General features: G+C 37.0%; 1 protein-coding gene across 1 annotated transcript; it reads left to right on the forward strand.

Annotated features, from left to right (window-relative positions):
* The first annotated feature begins 418 nt into the window (after window positions 1-418).
* Window positions 419-27,046, forward strand: LOC124164941. The gene is made up of 2 exons (XM_046542180.1): window positions 419-1,046; window positions 26,928-27,046. The coding sequence occupies exons 1-2, from the start codon at window positions 419-421 to the stop codon at window positions 27,044-27,046; spliced, it is 747 nt and encodes a 248-aa protein (XP_046398136.1).

Raw genomic sequence — 27,046 nt, forward strand, 5'->3', positions numbered from 1 at the left:
TTTCTCGGGTTTGCATCCAGGTTTGACTTGTATAAAAGCTTTAACCTGGATGCAAACCCGAGAAATATTCGTCTGAAATATTCACCAGGAAGAATTAAAATCTTTTACTTCTATAAATAATTACTCTCTGTTTCTATTCACTTTGCTTACTCTTATAGACTCTGCTTGGCCGAGTTATAAACTAATACATTAAATCGAAAGAGAGCTATTGAATGCCCTTCTGAAATTTTGAATATTGAAGTCATTCTCTCTATAATACTTTCTCGAAAACCTTTCCACTGTATTGAAGAAAGATTTGATGCTTTCCCGGCGAATGATGTGAGTAAACGTCTCTCGGGTTTCCCACCGGGTTAAAGGCTACGATACCTTCATAGTGTGGCCACACGGGAGGGACAACCTTGACCAGTTCTTGGAGCACATGAACAGCCGGCATCCCAACATCACCTTCACCATGGAACTAGAGAAGGATGGCCGGCTACCGTTCCTGGATATTCTCATCCAACGGAAGAGCGATGGAACTCTTGGCCACAGCGTTTATCGGAAACCGACAAGCACCAACTTGTACTTGAATGGAGGCAGTCACCATCATCCTTCGCAACGCTCAGCTGTACTGACAACCCTGTTTCATAGAGCCATGTCCATCTCTGACCAAAACAGTTTACCCTCGGAGTTGGCACATCTGAAGAAAACCTTTGCACAAAATGGTTACAATGGACACCAAATTTCCATGGCCCTTAAAAGGACCTCCGAACCACGGGATAAGCGCCATATAGAGGACAAGGAAAAGCCGGTTGCAAGAGCGTGCCTGCCTTATGTCTCATCAGTTTCGGGGAAGATTTCGAGGATACTCAGGAGGCACAACATCGAGACCATCCACAAGCCTCCCATGAAATTGAAGGAACAGCTGGTACGAGCGAAGGACCCAGCCGGTCTCAAGATTCCTGGTGTCTACCGTGTCCCCTGCGAGTGCGGTGAGGCATACATTGGAGAAACTGGCCGCACCATTGAAACCAGGCTTAAAGAACATAAGCGGCATCTGAGGCTTGGTCAGCTAGAAAAATCTGCCATTGCTGAGCATAGTGTCGAACACGCCCATAAAATTCAATTTGAAAAAACAGAGATACTTTGTCATGCCAAAGGTTTTTGGGACCGTCTCACCAAAGAAGCCATCGAAATTAAACTGGAGAGGAAGAACTTTAATCGCGATTCAGGGTATTCCCTTAGCAGCACTTGGAAACCCGTTCTGAAAAAACTGACCGAATACAGGGAAAGGACGATACGACGGACAGACCAATCCGGAGTCAACCCCACCAGGCGGGAAACTACCAGCCAATCCCGAGGAACCTGACCGGAGGAGGGCAGCATATAAGCAGGCCCATTCCCGCATCACAGCATCCAGTAGCCCTGATGATGAGCGCCGAGTCGGAGCTCGAAACGTCGGCCATTATGAAGCCTTTAACCCATTTATGCCTAGTGTTCCATTTTTGGAACACCTGATGTCACTTTCTAATTTAATGACTACGACTCATTATATACAAATATGCCACGGTTTTTCTTTCTGTACCTCTTTATAAAGATATATTGTATTATAAGGCGCAAAGATTTAGTCAATTTTACCAACCCATTGCAACCAGTGTGTTGAGAAATATCTGTCTTTTTTTTTCAAGGCAGTTTTTCTGTGACCATCTCTAATGTTATATTAATAACTATTTGCCATTACGCCCAAATGTTGTAAATTTTTCCCTGCAGGTTCACTAATAGTTTACCTACAGTGTTTAATGAAGAAATGTTTGAAACAACGTATTTTGTTTTAGTTATAAGCTTTTATTTAACAGTGTTCCATTTTTGGAACACTAGGCAAATCCACTACTATTAGGCGTGCATTCAGGCGCAACGAAATATTCACTTTAATTTTAAATAAAGTCAGCAATTAAATGTGGAACAATTAATAATCTTCCCGGTTTATTGCTGCGCGCTTCTGCTCATCTCATTCATGGTTCTTCAGACGAAAACTTTTACCTTTTTCTGATACCGGATGGTGATACTACTGAAAATGGCGGTGCATCGGCTTATGCTTCGCCTCAACCTCTTCTTGCTCAAAGAATAAAGGTAACCAAAGTTGTGCGCAAATGGAAGAAAGCCGATCTGACTGCCCAGACAGTAAAAGTTAGAGTATCAGAAGAACAAATAACGAAAATGAAAACCCCTATAGAATATTTAGAACTCTTTCTGGATATTGAAGTGAACCTTGAACTGACTGTCGATGTTTTTTTGGAATAATTTTCCTGAGTGGTTACGTCTCTGTTCCGAGACGACGTATGCTTTGGGAGCAAAGACCAGATTCGTATAATTCTCTAGTTAGTAGTGCAATGAGACGTGACCGATTTAAACAATATTTTCAAATCTGCATTTTGGTGACAAGTCGAACTTGAACCACACGGACAAGTTTTCCAACTGCGACCTCTAACTGAGCGTCTGAATGACAGATGTATGAAATTTGTGCCAGATGAAATATACTTCAGCTTTGATGAGGCCATGATTCACTATTTCGGTCGTGACGGGTGCAAACAGTTCATTCGGGGTAAGCCTATTCGGTTTTGGTATAAATTCTGGTGCGTCTAGGCTACATTTTCTGGTTTCAGCCTTATCAAGGAAAAAAACCCGAACACTCAATACCAATAATACGTTGTAGGTGCTTCAATTGTTTTGCAATTCACTGAGGCACTCACAACGCAGCATCCCGTAAAATACCATTTTATGTTCGACAACTTATTTACAAGCATTGCACTTCTTGATAAACTTCATTCAATGGGCCACCAAGCAACCGGCATAGCGAGAAAAGATCGCGTAGACAAACCTCCTTTACTATCTGATGCTACACTAAATAAAAAAGTTTGGGGCACTTTCGATTACTAAATTGATGGAAAAGGCGATATTTTTTGTAGATGAAATGATAAAAGTGCTATAACTGTTGCATCTTCTGGTGCCGGTGTCAATCCTTTGGAATAGTCAGTCGTTATTCTCAAAAGTAGAAAAAAAGATACAAGTTACTCTGCCAAATTCAATCAAGGTCTATAATCAGTATATGGGAGGAGTGGACCGAGCTGATGAAAATATTGACAAGTATCAAGCATCAACCCGTGGAAAGAAATGGTACCCGAGCCCTCCGGTTATTCTGCTTCGAGCTGGCTTTACAAAATTCTTGGCAATTGCATAAAATAAACGATGAGAAGCCAATGGATCTTCTTGAATTTCGTTGCCGTGTGACCTGTCACTATATTGAGCGACGCATAATTCTTTACAAATAATATTTTTTAGAAAGGGAGACCATGAAATCTATGAAACGTAAACTTGACTCACGTCATGACGGCATGAATCAGTAGAAATTAAAGCAGGGAAAACAAATTTGCGGTGTCAAATACCATAAATATACCAATTTTCAAAGTAAAAACTACAATGTATCCTTGCATGTTAAGTGTTGACCTGGATATCATTCTTAATAGTGAGTTAATAATAGTCTGAATCAAATTTTTTGCATGCCATCAATGAGTACGTCATAGTAGTGGATTTGCCTAGTGTTCCATTTTTGGAACACCTCGTAATTAATAACTGGTAAGAGATACATTGTTTTTTCTTTCGGATATTGTTTTTATACGTATTTTTGTCGACAATATGTGAAAATTAAGGAAAAATTCGCATTTTTCAAACCTTCGGCATAAATGGGTTAACCCGGTGGGAAACCCGAGAGACGTTTACTCTTTCCACTGTATTGCTTTTATTCATTCATGAACGGGAAAGGGCGCAAAGAGCTCTATCCAGCCATTCATGAAGCACCTTTCACATATTGAATTTTTGCATATTCCGGAAACACTTTGGTTACCTATCTAATCAGACTCGCAAGAATTAGAAGTATTTTACCTTCATGTCAAACTGGAATGCCATAGATGCGAAAATATGAGTGCAACAAGAATTAGCCCACTTTCTTACCATGATATTAGTGTTTTTAAATTTATGACACACCGGCTAATTTACTCAATACCTTCACCCGCACCCTCAGCTGCAGCATGATTTGAACTCTCGCCACTCAAGATGCAATCTGTATACAATATAATGTAATGTATACAATCCGGATACAATCACCAAATTACCTCTCATACGGAGAACATTTACAATGCATGACAAGCTGTCTGTAAAGCTACTGTGAAAATTTTGGTCCTAATGTTGAAACCTAGAGCTACAATGCGGTGGCTTTTGAGTAAAAGGCTTTATATCTTTGAAAAGTTTTCCTATCTGCTTATCTACTTGACTCAGAGTGACGTGTAATGAGCATTGGAAATTACAAGTGACACAAAATAAATCAGTAATGAAGAATTCAGTGAAACTGTAGTCCATGTTAGTGAAATTAGTTCAAATAATGAAAGTGAGGCAGGTGAAGGAAGTGATTTTTGTAGAAAAAAAGGCAGCAAGGAAGATATCGAGTACTTTGCAAAAACAGCAAGGAAAAACCTAAGTGATTCTCCTCGAGTGACTAGGCGAACCATTCAAAATATAATGCGGAAAAAGCAATGAATACTACCTCCTGGTAAGGAAAAGGATTTGCACAAGTCATTTGAAAAAATTTCAATCCTGAAATTCTTGACATGATTTTACGGATTTCAAATGAAGAAGCAGAACGAGCTCGAAGTCTAAAAATGAAACGGCAGAACTAAAATCCTTCGTAGGAGCTTTGATATTGTTCGGTGTAAACGATGATAGCAAGTTAGAATTGCATGATTGGTGGTAACATAGATTCGGAAGGCCGTCCTATATTGCTGCGAAGAGTCAAAACTGATATCAGGAACTATTGCCTATAATTAGATTTGATGAAAAGTCTACTCCGGGATAGATGGAGAGAAAAAGACAAAGTTGCGCCTATTTTTCGGTATTCCAAATGCTCAGTGCGATATCACCCAGATATAACATTTGTGGACCTGATATTTTAGTTGATGAAATGTTATCGTTGCTTAGGGGAAGGTGTCTATTCATAGTATTGATGAAAGAATAACCATGGTAGTACGGGATACTTATAAGAATGTTCACCAACTGTGATGAGAGGTATGTGCTCAACATGGAAGTTATGCCTGAGAAAATAATGAAGCATCAACAAGCAGAGTTTCAAACGAAATATTGAACACCTGGTGGTCCCAATCAAGAATTCCGGGAAAAATGTGTCGATGGGTAGATACTATAATTCTGTGGAGCCAGCAGAAGAACCTTGTAAAGATTTTGGATTGACTATGGTGGGCACTATGCCGAGTAATAGAAAACATATTCCTGAACAATTGAAATGAACAGCTGGTCAGGAGAGTTTTTCAAGTTTATTTGAATTTAAAGACCCGAGATCTGTGAGTCCACCGGTGATTGTTATCATTCATCACCAAAGAGAAACCTAAGAGAAAAAGACAAAGTTGCGCCTATTTTTCGGTATTCCAAATGGTCAGTGTGATATAAAAATATCGTTTCTCTATCGAAATCCATTCATATTCGATATAAATGTCAGTAATTGTTTCAAAAATAATTGTGACGTGAATTTGTTCTACTACAACACCAAAGGAGGAGTTGATGTTATTGATCAGATGCTACGTAAGTATTCCACCAAAATATTTACAAGAAGGTGGCCGATGTCTGTCTTCTTTGCACTGATCGACATTGCTGCCCTAAATGGATTCTCTCTTTTTATACTCATTTTCCTCAGTAGATTACCAAAAAAAGCAAAGGAGACATATTTGCTGGTCATTGAACTTGTGCGAACACAATATACAGTATTGCTTGGAGAACACAATAGGTTTACAGACCCACTTTTTATTGATGAAAGAAGGGATCCCGGCTAGAAAAATACAGCCGTCATATGTTGCTGTCAAAGTAATTGGCACAGCATTGCGCAGCAACGGAGTCACATCAAAAAGAGAAAAACTAAACAAATTATAAAAAACTATGATTATATGTACTATATGTAACGGGTATATTTGCGGTAACATGGCACAAAAACTGACCTATACAATACTGGCAATAATGCGGCCTTATCAGAAGATTCGAGCTGATAATTCATTATTGCTTGCTAATGTTAATAATTTTATAACTTTATCGGAATGATATGATTATTGATAAATAAATACTACGAACAACATAGAACATTATTATTTTAATTAGTAGACGTATTATTATCTATCATGAACTTGTAAATTATGTAACTAAAAACGGAGTGGACATTTTTCGCTTTATTTGAAATAATTATAAAATTGTTGTCCTGGAGTACGGTTGCTGAAAATTGACTTAAATTTGAAATACCATGCCTTATTGTTATCATAGATGCACAATTATTGTTGATATAGAAACTTAATTTTCAAATTGGAGCATGTGACCAGGAACATCTCTGAAGAAGCTTTATCATAATTTCGTTTTTGATCGGTTTATAAAGATTTGAAAATTTCAATATTTTTATTGCAATTTTAAGACTTTCAGCTGGATAAATAACTTTTAAAATGTTTCAACAATATAAAAACACAATTGCTGAAGATATATTCTGGCTTATGATTAGTTAAAACAGAAAAATATAGGTGGACGATTTTTGACCCTCCCTTGGGCCACGGTGTAACCGGAAAAAGGTTGGTCCTTTAAGGGTTAATCGCGAAAAATAGATATCGTCATTTAAAAATCTAAAAGCGTGAAATACGTACTCAAGGAGTAATATTCTTTCGATTTAGGCTATAAAAAATAATAGGAAACCACCTTATTACTTCTCGGTTGCATCATATTAAGGTGCATGAATGAGCTGGTCGTGTGCAGAAAGTGATGCCTATCTTTGGTGGTTTAAGTCGCGTATCCGTGTCATACATTGAAAAGTGGTTCAGCGGGCATTCTTTGTAATATGTGGTTATCCAAGAATATTTAACGATTTCATAGGATCAACTTAGCATGAGGATTTCATTGGACCTGATAAATTTTCTTCATTTTTATTCAAATCAGGCGGAAAAGTATCTGTCATTTGTTTATGCCTTCGCGTTTATTAACAAAAATGTATAAATGTGGATCTTTGAGTTCAAAATTCAAGTTATCTGGGTTTAAAACAAATAAAAAAATATAACCATGCTAAACCAATACAGTGAAAGACATTTGGAGCACGTACAATGAGGATGGGCTTTCAGTACCTATCACTGATATCAGTACCTACTGATATTTCAGCACCTACCACGCTTTGGTTTGAGCGATAAATAGTACTATTCGCAGATATACCTACTTCCGAATCAAAGATGAAATGTCTCGTTTGATGTTTCTGTGCTCATCACAGCGCTTTTGAATTTTTTATAAACCGATTAAAGAGTGAATGGTTTATAAGCATAAGAATCCCTTCAGTGAAAGTTTTTAAATGAGGATTTAATATAAGCAGGAGGGATTTTCAACCTCGTCACTTACAACTAAGACTGAAATAGCAAAATTTCAAATAGCATGACCCTTGAATAGTTTGAATTATAAAAACGATAGTATATGTAAGCGCATATCAAACGGATCGACGTGACCAGGTATGAGAAACTCTCAGGAAGAATAGAGATAAGTTGAAGTCTGAGGAACACATTTAGAAGAAGACACATCGACTAAAGCGGTCGCATCATGAGGAATGATAGTCTCATAAAAACAGCCATCAAAGGGCAGCAGAAGGGAAAAATAGCATAAAAGGATTTTGTAGTAGATGTATAAGTTATGTAATAAAATATCTCGAGGAAAAGAAATACATCAACATAGAAGACGTTACTGACGTAGGAATCCTAAAAGTCGTCATTTGGTTTATTTGAAATTTTTTCGCGAAGTGTCGATCGCGCAGGGAAAGTTATTCTGACATTTTTCCCAGTGAAAGGTAATACTTTTAAAAAATCATAAGAGGAGAAAAAATAATCCGACAGATGATCATCAAATTGTATAAGTTCTCTCATAAAATTTAACATAATGATTAGGATTTCAAATGATCCTGCTTAGTTTGCTAACGGCTTTGCCTTCAGTTTTCTTTATTCCTATCCAACATTTTTTCCGCTGACGTGGATTGGCAAGGTTTTCCTTGTAAGTCCAATAGAAAAATATCATAGGGGAAGACTACGTGAAAACATGATGAAAAAGTTAATATGACATAGGAGCATATTCTACTTCCTACTACTTCTCCGGTCGTAGAAATCAGGCTAAAGGTAAACGCTGAAATATGCTAAAAACTGAGTGCTTAATATCTTAAGTTTTTACCCATAAAAAAATTCAAGCATGTTCCGTATGCCTTACACGATTCTTATAAATAATCCTCTTCTTCTACCCTTCCACCTTCGATTTTTTTTTGTTTTTAGAAAATACCCTCCTTCAGTTTCAAAATGGTCCACTGTGCTAATCAGGAAGTTGTCGTGGCAACAGTTCTTTGACAAATGGTTTCAATAAAACGACGGTAAGAAATGTTTTGACCAAAAAAATACATGAATTTCTATTGCGTGAAAACATATTTCCTTCAGAATTCTGCAGACTTAATAACTGCATTGTTAGTTCGGCTTTACCTGTCAGTAAAGACGACTTAAATTAGAAGAAACGGAAGACAGATGTGACGATGAAAAACTGCTACTCACTAGTCGCAGTTTGGGCGCCGCAAGCCTCACATCCTCAGACTTCATCACAGGACGGCCTCACATCCTCAGACTTCATCACAGGATGGCTTCATCACAGGACGAGAGTTTAGATAATTATAAGGAGTCATTTTCCGGCAGAGTGAAAATGCCCGCCGAAAAGGCGAATAAGACTGAAGCGTTGAAAAGTATGGCTTATAACGCCCTTTTTGTTGAAGACACACTCACCAATGGTGTAAATGAAAGCAGAGAAAGATAGAAAGAGGTATATTTAACGCTGTTGGAAAGGGACGCGGCCGAGAGTAGATAAAGTTTGAAAGCAGTAAGGGATGACTCAACTCCACTGTACCAAATAAAGTCATTTTCAGGTCAGGTCAGGAACCTTTAAACGAACGTAGTTAAACCAACGAATGAATTTTAAATTCTGTGAATTACACAAATCCACGAACGATGCTATCCTCAATTATATCGTTTTGTATACTTAACGTTATCATTTACAAGTCAAGGAACATACCGCTATGATTCAGCATCAACTTATATATAAGCAAAGTTCGATAGAACAATAAAAAAGTTGTTTGAGCCCCCATTGATAAATATATTTTGAGTCAAAAACAAAATATTCAAGTGAATTTTTGTAATTTGAACACCAAATAACACGATTTAATGCTCCATGTCATATTTATTGTCTATGTTCCCGTATTTCAAGCTTAAATTATTCCGTGAATCAATTATTTATAAACCTGGAAAACAATATAACTTGAAAACCGAAAAAGATGGTTTAAACCAAGTTTCATCGTTTCAGCCTGATTTTTCCTCGAATCGTTTCATTCAGCAATATGTCGGCAAAATGCTAAGGAAAATTAACGCACAGGGTAGCATGTGTTTTCTACTCAGAACTTTCGTTCGATTTTTTTACTGCAATAGACATATTACAAAAATTTGGGGATACATCTTCCTGAAACCATTACACAGATCCTCTATTTGATTGCGGTCAAGTTATTGGACGTTGGCAATGATGTCTTTAACAAATCTTTCCATGCAGTAAAGTAAAGCAAAAATGTATAAGGTACAAAAATGTAGCTTGAATAATCAAATAATACCTGAATTTTGGTACGCCGTATGAACCAGATGAAAATTCCAAACTTTAAGTGAACGCCTACTCCACCAGTCCCTTTTTAGGACGTTGGTACTTGTAGCTTCAAACTTACGCAATTATTTAATGCATTTCGGAGTTTTGTATGGCATCGAATGTAATCAAAAAGTACCTCTTCCTATGATTTGAAAACTTAGCCTAAATATTTTTAATGTAACTTTACTTACTCGAAATATAGGAAAGTTTACACGATTCTGTACGACGTGAAAATTCCATGATTGCGTAATTTAAACGAGTTATCCGTCAGGAAAAAAAGAAAAAAAATACAACTCGTCGAGCGGGAGTCACGCCTTCTTTTTATATTTAATTGAGTTTCAAAATATGTATGAATAGGTGAAAGCTTGTCTCACGAATATTACAAAATAGGATCCTCAAGTCGACCTCAAAATGTGTTGTCACCCACCGCGAATTTAAATGGGTTTACTAAAGTCGCCACTCGCGTCGCTGACGGACAAAGTGATCTGAGTTTCACGGGGAAAAAAGGCATAATAGGGTAGTTTCCTTCATCAAAGAAAACGAAAGGCATTGATTGCGGTTCGTTACCCACCATTAGTGTATTCATAATATACAAATTATTTGGTTTTAGAAATACCGGTTTAGACGAACGGCAATGGTCAATTTTATTCTCATTTGACAAAGGCCAGATTGGCGCCCATGCGATGCCACTCCGTGTAACGTCACAGGGACCTAGTTTCTATACGAGTAGATAGGAGTGTTACATCGTCTGAGATTACCAATGCATGCATGAGGCACAGACCTCAGGGAAACATGTCTTAATACTCACCTATTAAAACTGCCTATGGTCGGAAAGATTCCTTCGTCTGATAAGGTATAAATAATCCTTATTTAAACAAAGCGCTACCCACTAGCAGGGTACTCTGCTACCTGCTAGCAGCCTGCATCGTTGCAGCGCACACATCCTCGCCCCAAGGTAACCTCACTTTGCGGCAGCGGGAACCAGAACGACGTCACACGGAGATTTCCCGGAATTCATACTTAGCCGTCGCGTTTTCGTGCGCTTGAAAATTTTCACTTTTCATTTAATCGCAAAAAATAGATGTCGTCATTTAAAAATCTAAAAGCGTGAAATACGTACTCCAGGAGTAATAATCTTTCGATTTAGGCAATAAAAACATAATAGGAAACCACCCTATTAGCGATTTCACGGGAAATTTACATGAATAATGACGTTATCTATGCATAAAAGCTCAATGCTATTCCTCTAAATTACAAAAATAGTGCAGCAAAATTATGGAAAAAAGTGGATAGTATTGCACTCATCACCGCACCGCGGACATATTTGAAAGCGGATTATAATGCCACCTAAGTGGCAGCAGAAATTGGAACCTTGTAAGGAAAGGAAGTGGACCTCCTTTTTCCAGTCCTCTTGATGTGAGTGCTTGTCTTTTTCCTTATTCCTGCCAGCTCCCTTCCCCCGCCACCGATTTTTAAGGACGAGGGAATGACATCGATGTCCAAGCTTCTCCATTCTTTTTATTTGCGTTCCTTTTGATTTAAATCGAGCGTTTCCCCGCCACTCCGTGTGGATTGGAGAGGGGTGTTAGTCCTTGCGGAGGACACTTGTGACCGAATTTCCGATTACCCCACCTCCTCCTCCCGGCCTTGAGAGCAAAAGCCGTGACCCTCGGATCGGAGAGCTGTCGATACCCGCGCCCCCGGGCCATTCCGACCCAGGCAATCGGCGCGTCAACGCCCCTCGTCCAACAGCTCACCCCCCTAAAACTCCAGAGCCCATTCATTCTCCCGAACGCACGTCATGCATTCCAATGTTAGAGAGATACCTCCCGTTCCTCTGCAGGGTGTGTTTTTTTACGTCGGAAATTAGAAAAGAAATACGTTCTAACCGATAAAACGTTAATTTTCATCTACATCATCTACATCTCCATATAACCCCGTATGCCGCATAAAAAGGCGTGTGGCAGAGGGTGTCAGGACACCAGCCATATAAAAAGCAAATGCTCAAACAAAATTACGAATAGCATTTATTAAAGTAGTTATGTCCTTTATGGTTTGGGGAAAATAAATTCCCAAATCTATCCTTTTGGCAAAATATCTCTCTTTATTTTTAGCTTCTACAGGACCTGGAAATATTGTGGTGCTCTAAGATGATGTTCACCGTGTAGCACCAAAAGATATCCATTCTCATTTGTTTAAGCAATAAAAGCCTAGAGCTCAGCCTCCTCTAGTAGCTCCAGGCCTGATTCGCTCTCTTTACGCCCGTAGCAGTTTTTGACGAACCGCGCAGCCTTCCATTGTATTTTATTCAGTTCATGGATTAAGTCTTTCTACACCGGATCCAACATGCATATCCAAGGTGTGGTCGGACGAGTGCGAAATAGCACCTTTCTTTCACTTTCTCATTCGAAAGTCTTCCCAAAATACGCTTGACGAATCTAAACTTCTTCAGGGCTATGCCACATATATACCTTATAGATTTTGATCAGAAAATACATGTCTCTGCCTTCTGCAATACCTTATTTCTTGACTCAGGAATTATGTAGTGAGCTATTTTCATGTTAAGATCATATCAATCATAATTATCAGGCTGCTTCTGAATTTTGAATCCTTATCTGGGTTAATACCCACGCTATTTAGCAAATGATGTCAGGGAAAATTTTATGACTAGTACCTTGATTATGTAACTGTGAGAAGAGTGAGAGAGAAGTCGTGGCCAGAGGCTACGCGATTCCCACGACGGAGTGTGATAGCAGCGATTATGAAACCGTGATCGCACTCTTTTTCACGCTGCGAACGTCATCGGCCTATCACGTTGGAGACCGATGGTGACAAGCATATGCTGAAATAAAAACGTGCAATAAATGCATGTATTTGTAAAAAAATGTTGTTTATTTAATTTAAAAATGCCCGAGCAAAAACCAATAAAATTCTTGATTATTCAACTGGAGTGCTGTCTTGACTTTATTAGTTGTCCACGTTGTTCCATTGTCATATGCGCATGATGGTGAATCTTATTGAGCAGCTTTATTTGCTCGCAGCAAATTGGAAATTAAGTACTGCTAATTGAAGTGCACCCGTGATTTAAACTTCAATTAGTTAATACCGAAGTTTTATTATCAACATTTGCCAAGAACATTCTCCAATATATCAGCATCGTTAAACTTCTTTTCGATTTTTTAATTATCATAAATCAACTATTAACTACTTATATTCAAATCTCTAGCGCCTTATAAACGAATTTACACTTCGATTATCATTTCAACATCATTTAGTTTCCGTCCAAGCGTTACGCCTTTTCGACCTTTCTCTACGATATAGCAAATATGGTGACAGCAGCATCATCGGCGAGCATTAGCATAACAGATTACGTGATCACAAATCAAAAAGTAATACTACACTTTCCCCATAACTTTACCTTAATACTTCACATAATATTGCCTATTGGCGAAGCAAAGTACTTGCACTGCTTCCATTTTATGTTTTCGTTGTTTGTTATTGTTATTTCAAAGACACCGCAGACGACGCATTCTCGCACAGAGGTGTGTCGAAGGATTTCATTGGCTCTTATGATTTCCCAATGATACCAACATCGCACGCTCGTACTTATATGATACGCGCGATGACGGTGGCTTACATGATTGCCCGATAGACCAGAACGTCTTGGTCATCTATCGCCGTCGTCGCTGTCGCATTTACATAATCGAGGTGTAGGAGTGATGTTACTGGAAACGTCGCAAGAAAATAGTTACGTATGGCTAAGTGCACAAGACGAATATTTTCGGTCGAAATGGTTTGAAGGTTTGGCAGGCAGCAATTCTTGTCCCAATGTCTCGGATATAGGTGGTCTACTTTGATGAATACTTCCTTCTCCTCTAACGTCGTTCGATCTCATAATTTCGATGCTTGGGCGATTAATCGACCACGGCGATTAAAAATCAATCCATCGATTCCTCGATGAAATACTTCCCACCATACTCTAGGTTACGGTTTATTTTTTGGGGAATTACAAAATAAAAATGTTCCACCCGTAAAGATCGTTAATTTTGACGGGGAAATAACTATTGTGACATATTTTCAAAGGTGATAGGTTATGAGTAACTTAATTGGACTATATCATCAAAATAAGTCTCTTCTATGCAATCATAGAGTTTTACGCTCACGACAAACGTTTCGTTTATTATGTCCTCCAATCTGCAAGTGACTGTTTAAATCATAAAATGTTTGATTGACTCAACTTACGATTTACTGTGATGTTGACTATGTTAAACTCGACAAAGGAGAGGGTACAGAGCATAGAAAGGAAAGAATTGGTAGTGTAACACGCATATTAGGGAAGAGAGGAATATTCAAATACGAGAAAAAAGCTTGGCAACTCAGGTTGCCAATAGGCAAGTAATGTTAATTTTGTCCTCCCATCTGAGAGTGAGTGTTTAAATCATAAAATGTTTGATTGACTCAACTAACGATTTTATTGTGATATCGGCTTATGGTATCATAGAAAAAATAATACTATAAACCAAAAATCTTTTTGAAATAATGCGTTTCTCGCCAAATAAAAAGAAGAAAATAAATGTCTCTGTCCATATCTTAGTCTCGATATGTGTTGTTACTCAAATGGAGACATACGTACTTTATGACAATCATTACGACCAAAACGGAAGACGTAGGACGTACGTAAGGGTACATTTAGTGTTTGCAATGAATAAGAATTTGGATTATTATCATTTATAATTGGGTTTTCCATCGTTATGTACATTGATAGTATCTGCTACTAATTGATACTATTCAATATTATTAATGTTATTTAAAATTCATTTTATATTGAATGAGAAGGTAATGTTCAGTACTTAACATCTGAACGTATTAGAAATTAGCACCTAATGAGTTGATTGGTTGAATCCGGTAATCGAATATAAAAAAAACTTCCCAGCAAAGCAAAGGTTGATTTTTAATTGTTTAAGGAGTAAATTTCAATAGAACTCAGAAAAATGAATATGCTGTTAAATTTCTTTTCCACCTTCCTAACGCTTTTCATAATCGTTAATCTTTGTCGGCATGGAATTTGCATGGTATCACAAGTTTGGGGCTGACACTACAAAGTAAAGGAGAGTTCTGCTAGGATTCAGGAGAACTTTGAAGATTTTATTCCAAAAATATGATAAAATGAGCTTTTAATGATGTTTTTACACATATTAAAAAAAAACTATTTTTTTCTCGAGCCTGAATTTACACCAAGAAGGCTAAAGGTCTTAACTATGACATAATAAGACACTTTACTCATCATAAAAAGACATATGTTTACCTTTTCATCAACAGGATCTAAGTTTGAAGGGGTCGTTTTACAGATCCGAATTTCTAACTGAGGCATGAAAAGGAATTCAAAGGGAATTTCATAATTCCAACACGCCTGCTTACCTCTAACACGGTTCACTTAGCGGGTCGTACGATATGGGTCTTTCTGAAGCTGGTGGAATTTTCTCCTTCTTTTCGAGTGAATGAACTCCGAAAATCTGGAAGAAACCCCACTACCCGACTTCATGGATAGATGATTTTAAATATTTCCTTTTTCGGACTACTTCGAGAGAGAATGGTGAAAGAAGTTGGAGCTTTAGTAATGAAATTTCTAAATAAAAATTTAGGTCACTTAATACCATCCAGCTCCTCGCTTTTGGACCATGGACATGTTCGATACACCGGGTTCAGATCAAGTGCTTTTTTTACTACGACATTCATAAACGACAAAGGCATTACCGTCGGAACATTAAATTGTGTCATCTTAGTCATGACCCTAACCGTAAAATAATGAGCCGCTCACTTGGATCCAAAACAATAAAGGATTGAAATAATTTGGTAGATGGCAGTCAAAGAAATGCAAAGACGAAAATTCTTCCCCTTTCAGCAAGGGATCGGGTTGGTGTGGTGGCCACAGTATTCGCTTCCCACCACGTGGGTACGGATTCGAATCCCGGTTTAGGAGAGATGGGGTCACACGCTCAGCAAGAGTTTGTGACGTCATCAACTCATATAAAAAAAAGGCTCAAGGCCCCCTTTTTTTAACCGCTATTAGCACGATAGGTATGCGATAGTACGAAATACGAATAAAAAAATGCGCTTATCCCCGCTTATCTCTATCAAAATCAGCAATAAAAAAACTGTATACGAGCCATTTCTTCCTCAAGATTAATGTTTATTTAATTAAAATTTATTTTTAATTTTGAAAATTAAAGTATAAATTAAGTTATAATATAAGGAATATAGGCAATGGGTACTTGAAATTGCCGGAATGTTGCTACATACACTAATCTTAGTTATAAATATTGTGGGTGACAAAAATAATATAGTGTGGGGATAAATAAGACTGAATGAAATGAGTGAATTTATTAAAGACCAAGTTGCATGATCTAAGGGTTAAATATCCGTTCAATATTTTTGGCCAATATCTAAAGATATTAGTATTTCGAGTACATTACAGCCTATGCTACCAAATTATTCGCAAAAATTAACGTCTGAATAAGTCGGTAAAATAAGTGGAAACTTCCACAGGAGGAAACGTTTGAAGAATTGAGGTATAATATTCTTGGTGATATGATGTATAATTAACGGCCAAATGTCTGTAACATGACATGGCGAACTCTTGATTAAAAATTCATGATTACTTTTCTGAGTGAAGTAACGGGAAAAATGTCTCTTAATTCTCCATCATTTAGCTAATTTTATAAATCACTAATTATTTTTTAAGTTCAGCTAAGTACAGGAGCATTATCACACCTAATACCTCGAATTGCATTGCATTTTCGAATGTTAGGATATTTCACATCAATAGGTGGTAATAATTTTTGGAAAGGTGAATATATCCATGGATGAGGAAGGGCATGATAACAGGGTAATTAGAAGGGGAAGAAGTATTTTTAGATTACGAAGATAAAAGAGGTAAGTATGTCGCAAGCGTCGAGCAGTTTGCTCACTGAATCACCACGTCTTGCTTGAAATTGCTGTCTTGGGTGAACGGGGGAGAATCAGAAGCGTGAAAAATAAAATGAAAATTATTGTTCTGGGAGTGAACATCCTAAGGGCGAGAACTATAAAATAAGCGTTTTTCCAAGAAAAGTAAATAGGTATTCAGTGTATAACAAAGGAACTTGAAAACATGAGTTTCTAAGATTTATTTCTTGAACTCTGAATAGGTGGCAAATATATATATTCATAGTGACTCACAAACTAGCAGGCGTTAACCAACTAAATTTGTGAAATATTTGCTGAGTTTCCATATAACTATCTAGCCATGTTACTGTTGCGTTTGCGACCATACGTATTTCACTAGATTACCCGTTCTACGGAAGTCATCTCTTCTCTAATGAAAGTTACCAACAGCCTACACTAAATTTTAACGTTGAAGAGAAACCTGAACTAATTTTTAGTTCAAAGTACCACTCTTGATGATTAGGTACTAAGAAGTACGCTAAAGTGTAACGTTTTAATTTTAAATAAAATTAACTTTGAAAAATGGACTTAAACACCAATGAAAGCAAAAAAGGTTAAAAAAAAGGTTTTTACATTATTCATAAATCGGGTCGAGAAAATTCTTGGTAGTGTTTAGCCATGATCATGGTGATTATTCCGTATTCCGTATTTTTCTTGTTTACTGAGGGAGAAATAGATCCGGTGAGACCTTTTTTACTTAGGGGGAAATTGAGTTGAAGGGTAAGGTAACTGGAGATGAGACAAATCAATCGAAGGGGCTTTGGGGGTAAGCAATGGAGGACGGAGAGGGACCGTAAGAGAAAAAGAATGAGGAAGAAGAAGTATTGAATGAAGGGAGAGATAGGATGTGATCACTTAGCAATTGCTCCTCTCCCTGGAGATTTTAGGGGAGTGGAGGAAGTTTAAAAAGAGAACAGTAGGTACTACTGACAGTTGAGAAAGTTGGCCCATGTGCACTGCTGGAAAGGTAACGACGAAAGAAAAGTATAGGAAGAAGAGAAACGTTTTTCGATGTTCTTTGGAGCTGTGGTAATTGCTTTTCAGTTAATCAAGGCAATGTGATGAGGAATAGACGAATGCATAAAGTGGGAAGGATAGTTTTTTGATGATTACATCGCCACCCTAGACGAAATGCTAGCAAAGATTCCCCCACGAGTGCACACTGAGTAAATTACCTGCGCAGACGAAAGAGATGAGTGCGGAGGTTTTGCGGGAAATTAATTATATCAGCAATCAAGCAAAGGTGATAAACTTTGCGAAGAGTTAGAGTGATCACCCTAAATTGAAGGGAACTAAGGTAGGAATAGATCTTCGGTATGGCAGTCGGGACCGTTGGATAGCCATGCGAATATCTCACTAACGGCAGTAATACAAAAGGAATAATTATGATTTCTTGTCATGCTTTCGCCGAATTCGTTCCTACTCATCTTCATGTTTACCCTTACGTAGGAGACCAGTCTTTTCGACAAGAGACTACGTTGTTCAAAAGCGACATAAGCGATTTTCAAGGCATAAATTTGAAAATGTTCTCCAAGTCACACTTGGAACTATGATCCAATGCATTCCTTTTTGTACACCATTATGAACTAAATAACCGTATAAAACTATAATTAACGCAACCTACCATATGAGGCAAATCTTAATCAGGCTTATTACAGACATGGCAAAATAATTTCTATCGAGCGGAAATCTAGACCTGGATATTTGGAATATCAATCGCGTTATTTGACTCTCCGGGCCAATGAGGAAACTACCAATCTATCCTAGTTCCTCAATTTCTTTGACAATATGCTGAAGTTCACTATTTAAATCATCGTGAGCCTTGTAGAACTTGAAATCGATTTCACAGCCCTTCTCGCAGAAGTTGCTAAATACATCACATAAACTTTCACCAAATAACAAAATAAGTAAAAGTCTCAACTCGATCCTTGTAAATAATTTCCTAGCTTTGACGAATGCAAGTGGCAAAAACATTTTCTTGGGGGCTGTGTCATCCAATATCGTCCCAAAACGGATAAAAAATATTTACAATATCATACTAACTTACGAAAAAAAATTCAGCTCTCACCACAAAGGTACCTTTTCCAATCAATACATTTTACAAGCCAAAGCCATTAGTGTTCTACTTACCCTCGGGAACTGGAGGCCGGTGAAAACTGCAATCACACTAGAGCTGACTTGCATCAACGACCAGGCATCCTCAGGACTTGATTAATAGATAGGGTTATTTGTTCTTAAAGTATCAGTGCAAAGATAAAGTTGTTTCGCAGTCCTCCAAATAACCAACTGCATACCGCATTTCCAAAATGCAACAAGCTAACCATCGACCACCATTATAAAGTACGTATCGCAACACTTTCTATTACAGCAAGAGAAAAATCGTTTTGAATAACAGCATATCACAGCTCCCGTAATAATCTATTAACGAGACAGGCTGACAATTGTGTACGAAGGAAATGCACCGAGATACATCTTCGAAAATTGCACCACGCCCGCTGAAAATCTCTGCACCGTATGAATTACAACCACGCACTCGAGCCTGCGGCTTGTAACTAACAGGCGCGTGGTATGCACGGGGCGAGGTAAAGTGGAGATTCTCTCTCGTGCCGACCAATCAAATAGGCTCATGAATCACGAGAACGGGCGCTGTTCAACTCGAGGCGATTCGCGATGGCGCGATGATTCCCAACAAGCACCTGAAGAATTTAACTCAGGATATTCGCCCCAGGGCAATGCATTGTGTCGCATCTTATCATGGTTTGAATTTTCTGTTTTCGGTTTTCTGTTGAGGTCGAAGTAGTAAATACAGAGGTAGAGGCATTAATACAGTTTGAACTTTTCAATAATTTAAGGTGCCGTAGGCCGTTATTTCTTTTTTAAATAAAACGTGGTTTTTACTGGTTTTTCACTGGTCATTATAAGTCGATCCCACTTAGACCCTCTTCCTTTTTCAATTCAACCGCCAGAACTTGGCCAAAATTTCATAGTGCACGGCGATAAAGGGTCTAATCTAGCTCAAATGTTGGGGAGACGACCATATATCATGTTTCCTCAGAGTGGCAAGATGTACGAGTAGCTTTGTTTCCTCTGGGTTGTTAAGTTGAGACCGAATAAAACTCTTATTTTACTCCCTCCGTGTGGAATTGGATATTTGATGTTATTCCTGTCCTTATGTTATTCTCTTTCAATAAATTGGCTAGGTCATCGCGCATATACCACAATTCACTCAACTTGGATATCACTTCGAAGACTCCTCCCTTCCTCGTACACTCAAGGCCACATATTTAGCAAGAAAAAGGGTGTATGCATCTGAATCTACAGTTTCTGCACGTGTTTTTCTTACGTAGGTACTTACTCTATTCCTTCTCTCCTCACATAAATGTTCCCGAAATTTTCTGTTCACCAAGACCAGAGTTCACTAGAGATTAAAAATGCACCATGTGATTACCTGGATGTGTTAAACCTATCTCTTTTGAATATCTACTCGTGATTTTGAAATTTAAAATTTCTCGGTGTCAACTTACGTAATTATAGGAAATATACAGTCTGCGCTTTATTTGTATGGTTTTGCACTCGAAAGAAAGACGACTATTATGCCTCGTCAGCAATACATGGAAAAGATAAGTACACTTTTTAATATAATTCGCATTTACCACCCTAAGTTGATATTAAGATGTAAATTTAATGCAATCCAAGTTTACAGCTTTTCAAGCGAGAACACAGGGTAAAATGCGGAGTTTGTTTTATGGATGACTGTTTTTACCGAAGTCAAAAAAACTTGATGATAGTAATCCATCATCAAATGTAGAATTCAATTCAATTCGTGTATTCTGGGGGCCTTTTATGGTCCAAAACCCACATCTATAACTGTGCTGAGAAAAGAGGAGAGCCAAATACCATCTGTTGTCGATTAAGTAAGCTCTGAAGTTCTAAATATTAAAAGTTTTAAAACAATAAAATTTCAATTAGTTGCTCATTTGTTCACTTGAGAAGCTGTTGATGTCAGCTTATGGCAATGCACTTCATCAATGGCCTCCAAAAAGCCCTCACCTCACTCCCTGTGATTTTTCCTTATGGCGGTATGTTAATGATATGGTGTTTCGACCACCTTTAGCATTAAGTATTGATGATCTTAAACAATAAATAAGAGCAGCTATCCAAACTAACACGCACCATATGCTATTGAGAGTGTGGAACTAGTTCGAGTACCTAACTGGTTGATATCGCTCAAGTGTCCAGAAGGGCCACATTAAAGCGTGTGAATGTGTGCACTTGTTTTCAAGAGAAAAAAAATTAAATTTTCATTATGAAGATGTATGACACAAGTTTCTATTGTGTTTCTTATATTAAATACAGATTTTTAAATTTGTGGTATTCTCTTTGAATTTGAGTTATTACAGAAAAGTTGAGTTAATATGAAAAGTTGAGAGAATATGAGTTATTGCAAGAAAATTAATTAAGAGGCATAAAATATTATAACAATAAGGTTCTATAAATGTAAATGCAAGAGAAAAAAAAAAGAAAAAATATATGCCCATATAATATTCAATTTTTTTTTATAAATACCAAAAATTGATGTGTTTGAATCATTTTAAAACATTTCTGTAGCATAGCTGGAAATTTCAATTGTCAACGCTCAAAACATTCCTCGCTGCGATTTTCGTAAATATTGATTTCTTTTTCCATAATTGCACTGATGGCCTTCGATTTTCTCTCTTTTAAAAACAATGAAAGATTCTCCAATCCGTCACATTCCCCAGAACTCTTCTCATCCCTCTTGTTCTCCCCTCTCTTGCTCTTTTCTGAGCCCTGTTTTCGGCGGCAAAAATTTTTACCCCCCGAACGCGCGACATCGTTAGCAACCCAGATGAAAATAATCTTTCACCGAATGTCATGTGCCGGCCAGAAAATAACCCTATCCTCCTGTATACATCCTGTTCTTGCTACTTTGATACCCATTAGTCTTTTTTTCGCACCAGAATGATGACCTTGTAACTCCAAAGCTTTTGTGCGCTCCACATTCATTACAACGCAGACGAATTTTTATGAATATTCAAACGGATTTAGTACAAAAGCCACTTCGTACTCATTTAAATACCTTTTTTGACTGTATTGTTCCACCCTAAAAATTTCTAAGACATAAACTCATGGATAAATTGCCAGAAACGTAGCATTTAATGAATTTTAACACTCCGTCAGTCGCGTCACATTTTGGACCACACTTTGTCGCGCGGCTTCTCACAGACGCTATTTAGTAATGGTTAAATAAAATACATGCCTGTAGAAATAACTGTTTTAACTACAAAATATCATTAAAATAACATTTAATTTCATGCATGGACATCAAATATATGGATAATACTGATGGAGATATTCATATAAATAAAATACTCAATGCACGGTTTTTACAGTTTTATTACATCTAAATAATATAAACATGTTAACAATCATAAATGTGCGGCAAAAAGTCGCGTACCCCAAATTTAATTATTAAATAGTTTTTAATTACGTTTGTTTAAATTATGAAATGCATTTAAAAACTTTGCAATTAATATCGCGAAGGAATTAGCATATAACGAATTGCACATCGAGTTGTAGAGTGGCATCTACCAGATGCCAAAAGCAAAACAAAATATTTGTATTAATTCCAGAAATGTGACGAAACATAAAATCATATTGGTGACTAATTTAGAAGCAATAAATAATAAGATACAAGGAAATACAGTTTCCTGACTTTGAAAACACGATGTGGGTAAAGAAAAAAAATGGCTTGGCACCTGGTAGACGCCATGCGACCAACGGAGGGCTAAATCTTTGCGGCATTTACATTTTTCTCCTCCCCATTTTCTTCTACACTTCCCATATTTTTACCTTAATGAGGTAAGATCATTCATATTTTCAATATAGCACGGTACTATTTAGGTATATTTCCTACTTTACTACGCAAATATTCTCTTAATGATATCGATCGTGAAACATTTATTAACGTGCCAATCAAAGAACCAGCTTCATACTTGTCATTGAATTTTGAATGGGTCAATGCCCTTGAAATGGCAGGATGATGCGCAATTCATATTCGTTTTGGAATTTTCCAAGATCTAAAAGAAAGAGTAGCATTTCATTAGACTTGCGCTTGAAGAGATTTTTTTATCAACTGCTGCGTAACTGAGTACTGCTTTCTTTCCGTTTAGGAACCCTTTTACTTCCTCGATGGGAGATCGAATAATAATGAGCATTCTCCAAATCAAAATAATTTACACAACATTCGTGATTAAATATTAAATTAATTTTGATTTTTACGATACCACCATTATGATTATTCATAGTGTAAACATTCAATACGACAGCTGTTGTTTTTTTAATGGATATTAAATTAACGATGATCATATATTTGCTGGTGTTAATATTAAAAAATGACATTCATTTTTTTTAATGGTACATCGCATTCTATTTGCCTATTCCCCATTCGATTACCCCATTAAACGCTTGATTAAGTCGCGGTGCAACCTAATTTGAGTACATTTACCAGGTGGCGCATATTATTTTAGATCGAGGCTCATCGAGGTGTTAAACAGAAGAAAAACTTAGCCAGTGTAAAAGAAAAACTTAATCAGGCTTGAATGATATATAATATCCACTTTTTCCTTTTTTAGTCTGTAATAAATATAGCAAAGTTTGACAAAATAAACAATATTTACATTTGACCCACATCTCGTGATTTAAAAAAAAAAATATATATATATATATATAATAAGGGGTCGTGAAGTATAAAGTTTGAATAAATATAGCTCAGTAATCAAGGGATTACTAATTAAAATTAATATTAAAATAATTATATTAATGATAACAGTGTGGGATACTAGCGGCAAAGTACCACCGCTTTTCATTCTTTTTAGAATAGAATCATAACACAACATGACGTACATGCTTATCCCGTTCCTATCATACAGTTTTTTCATTTAAATACTTATATATATAATTTGGATTTAACAAATAACATCTTAATGTCTTCAAAGGTGAGAGTTAACAAGATTCCATTGACTGTTGCATTGTTAATGGCTTCCCAAGAAATAATTGTTTTTTTTTAATCCTGCAATATCTATAACTGAGTATATCCCAGGTTCTGATGAAAAAGGGGCCACACAGACACGCCTTGCAAAGTTTTAACTAAATAATGTTTCAGCCAAGAAAAAATATAGGGTCCTAAATCCACGAATGAGATTGTGAGAATTACTAAGAGTATATAATATCGTTTCAGGCTTGATTTTGTGGAATATTGTTATATCCATGATAAAAATACAAATGGTAATTTCCACACCAATTTATTTTACACTAAACGACCGACTATGGTTTCGACACTTTGTGTCATTATCAAGGTAATCCAACCAACACTCTCTCGGTATTTATACCAAGGCCGAGGGTACCCGTGACTGATAATCTGCCGTTGTAGGGGTAGTATGAAAAGTGCATTAGACACTGTTATATGAGACTTCGATTTGGTAGTGGCATTAATAATGAACATAGACACATAGTGAATATGCATAGGGAAGTTAAATTGCAGAGTTTGCCATAGATTACCATATATCCAACACGTTCTTTTTCCAACGGTGGTATATTTGAGAGTTTGGGCACCAATGCTAACTCTAATTAACACCCGTATCAATTCGGCTCACAACCAGAGTTTTAAAGCACACTCGGTCGCTCATTTGATTTGAGGGAGTTCCAGTTTCGGTGACAATGGGATTTGGAATGGCGAATTACCCGCGAAATAGTGGTCGTTTTTCGAAAGAGTTACCTACCTCAAATTTCCAAATGGACACGGCAAAGGACCCATAGAAATTTGAATGCATAGAATGAAATTTGTGCATGATACTAGCCTTCTTAATGTAAAATTTGGATCGGTTAGTGCATTAAATCTTTCTAAGCTACGCACGATAAGTGTGAACTTATGAACCTATTCACCAAAAACATGCCTATTTTCCCGAAAAAAAAATAATGTTTAAATAACCACCAGCTAAGAGGTTTGAAAAATCCGGATGCTCGTTGAGCAAATCTTGCACCTGAATATCACTGTTAAATTGTACTTATTTTCCGCTACCGAAACAGAATTTCCGAGTACATTCAAGAATACAAAGTTATCAAATTCAAAACAGGGTGAGTATTGGTTATGATCACATGACAACGAACTCAAATATTTTTCATTATTGTCATTAGGAATAGGGTAGTTTCCTTCATCAAAGAAAACAAAAGGCAATAATTGCGATTCGTTACCCACCATTAGTGTATTCATAATATACAAATTATTTCGTTTTATAAATGCCGGTGTAGACGAATGGCAATGGTCCATTTTTATCCTCATTTGAAAAGGGCCAGATTGGCGCCCATGCGATGCCACTCCACGTGACGTCACAGTGACCTAGTTTCTATAGGAGAAGATAGGAGTTATACGTCGTCTGAGGTTACCAATGCATGCATGAGGCGCAGAGCTCAGGGAAACATGTCTTAATAATCACTTATTAAAACTGGCTAAGGTCGGAAAGTTTTCCTCGGTTGATAAGGCATTAATAATCCTTATTTAAGCCAAGCGCTACCAGGCGGCAGGGCACTAGGCTACCCGCTGGCAGCCTGCGACGTATCAGCGCTAAGCCTCGCCTCAAGGTCACCTCACCGGGCGGAGGGGGAACCAGAAATACGACGTACGGAGAGATTTCCCATCATTCCTACTAACGCGTCGCGTTTTCGCGCGCTTGAAATTTTTCACTTTTCATTTAATCGCGAAAAATAGATATTATCATTTAAAAATCTAAAAGCGTGAAATACGTACTCCAGGAGTAATAATCCTTCGATTAAGGCAATAAAAAAATAATAGGAAACCACCCTATTGATAGTAGGTACCTTTTGAACCAAAACTACCGTCCCAATTCTCTAGTCTGTTGTGCATTTTAGATGACGACAGAAATTTAGCCGCATAGAATAAAATGCATGCCATTGCATGAAAATCTAATGATAATAGCATGAAATTACTGTTATTTAATGAAATTTTTACGAAATATTTAACTAATTTGGTTCGTATAAGCAAATGGTTAACATTGAATGTAACTTTTGATACTTCTCTTAGACCAACTATCGACAAAATTTGATGCGAACAACTTTCTGTAATACTTTTTAACATTTTTCAAAATTTCAATTTAGAAACTGAGCCGATTGATATTATTTCCAAAGCTATTTGCTGACTAACTGATGAGACCACAGCAACAATAAAACTGTGTGATCAAATACAAACACTTCAAACAAGGATAAAATATTAATGGGAAAGCATATCTAAGCCGATATAGCAGAAAAAAGTAACCTGAAGAGGCTAAATCATCCCATTGTGAAAAAAGCAAACAAAGTACATTAATGAAAGAAGTTCTTGCACACTTGCGAAGTGTTTGCTTGAAGGAGAGCAGTGCCTTTAGCGCGAGGCTGCATCTTCCAGCCCTTTGATCCCAAGTATCAATATGTACACAATGCTGGGTCGATCGCCGTCTCAAGACTTGTACTTCACCGTACATTAGAGGGTAAATATTGAGCTTTATTAAATATAAACAGAGCAAGAATTTTTTCATGATTAATAAAATTTATTAGTGAGCCACCTCTTCCCACCTCCACAGTTTTTCCTGTTGATTATGCTTTTGCTTCACATATTAGAGGGTAAATATTGAGCTTTATTTAATATAAACAGGGCAATAACTTTTCCATGATTAATAAAATATATTAGTGAGCCACCTCTTCCCACCTCCACGGTTTTTCCTGCTGATTATGCTTTTGTAGCCAATGTATCCAAAAATAAAGAATAATAGATGCATAATTTTTCCTCATATTAATCGTAATCAGCCAAAGATAAATGTAGTCAGATCTTTACTTTTCCAATTTTTTGGGTATCTTTATGATCATTGGCTCCATAAAAAGGATCTAACAAGCTTTTTTTAAGACGACGTATCAATTTTCTTCAAATTTATGTTAATTATTTACTAAGCTATGGAAAATCATAGTAAAGATTGAGAGTCGGAGGAAAAACTGTAATTTCATATTTAATTTTCTGCAAATGAGAATAAAATTTACAAGATGTTATAAACCTTTTGTAAACATTTTTTTTGTATCTTAATGTCCTATTTATTTAACTTTGTTATCGTTTATTTTAGAAATTTATACTTATGTCGTGATTACAATGGATATTTCACGGCCACAGGTTGAGGCGGCGACCGAGTATGTAGCCGAAACTTTGGAGACATTGGAGAAATCGACGTGGCTGAAAACCTGA

The sequence above is a fragment of the Ischnura elegans genome, chromosome 9 (assembly GCF_921293095.1).
Source record: "Ischnura elegans chromosome 9, ioIscEleg1.1, whole genome shotgun sequence".
Classification (NCBI taxonomy): domain Eukaryota; kingdom Metazoa; phylum Arthropoda; class Insecta; order Odonata; family Coenagrionidae; genus Ischnura; species Ischnura elegans.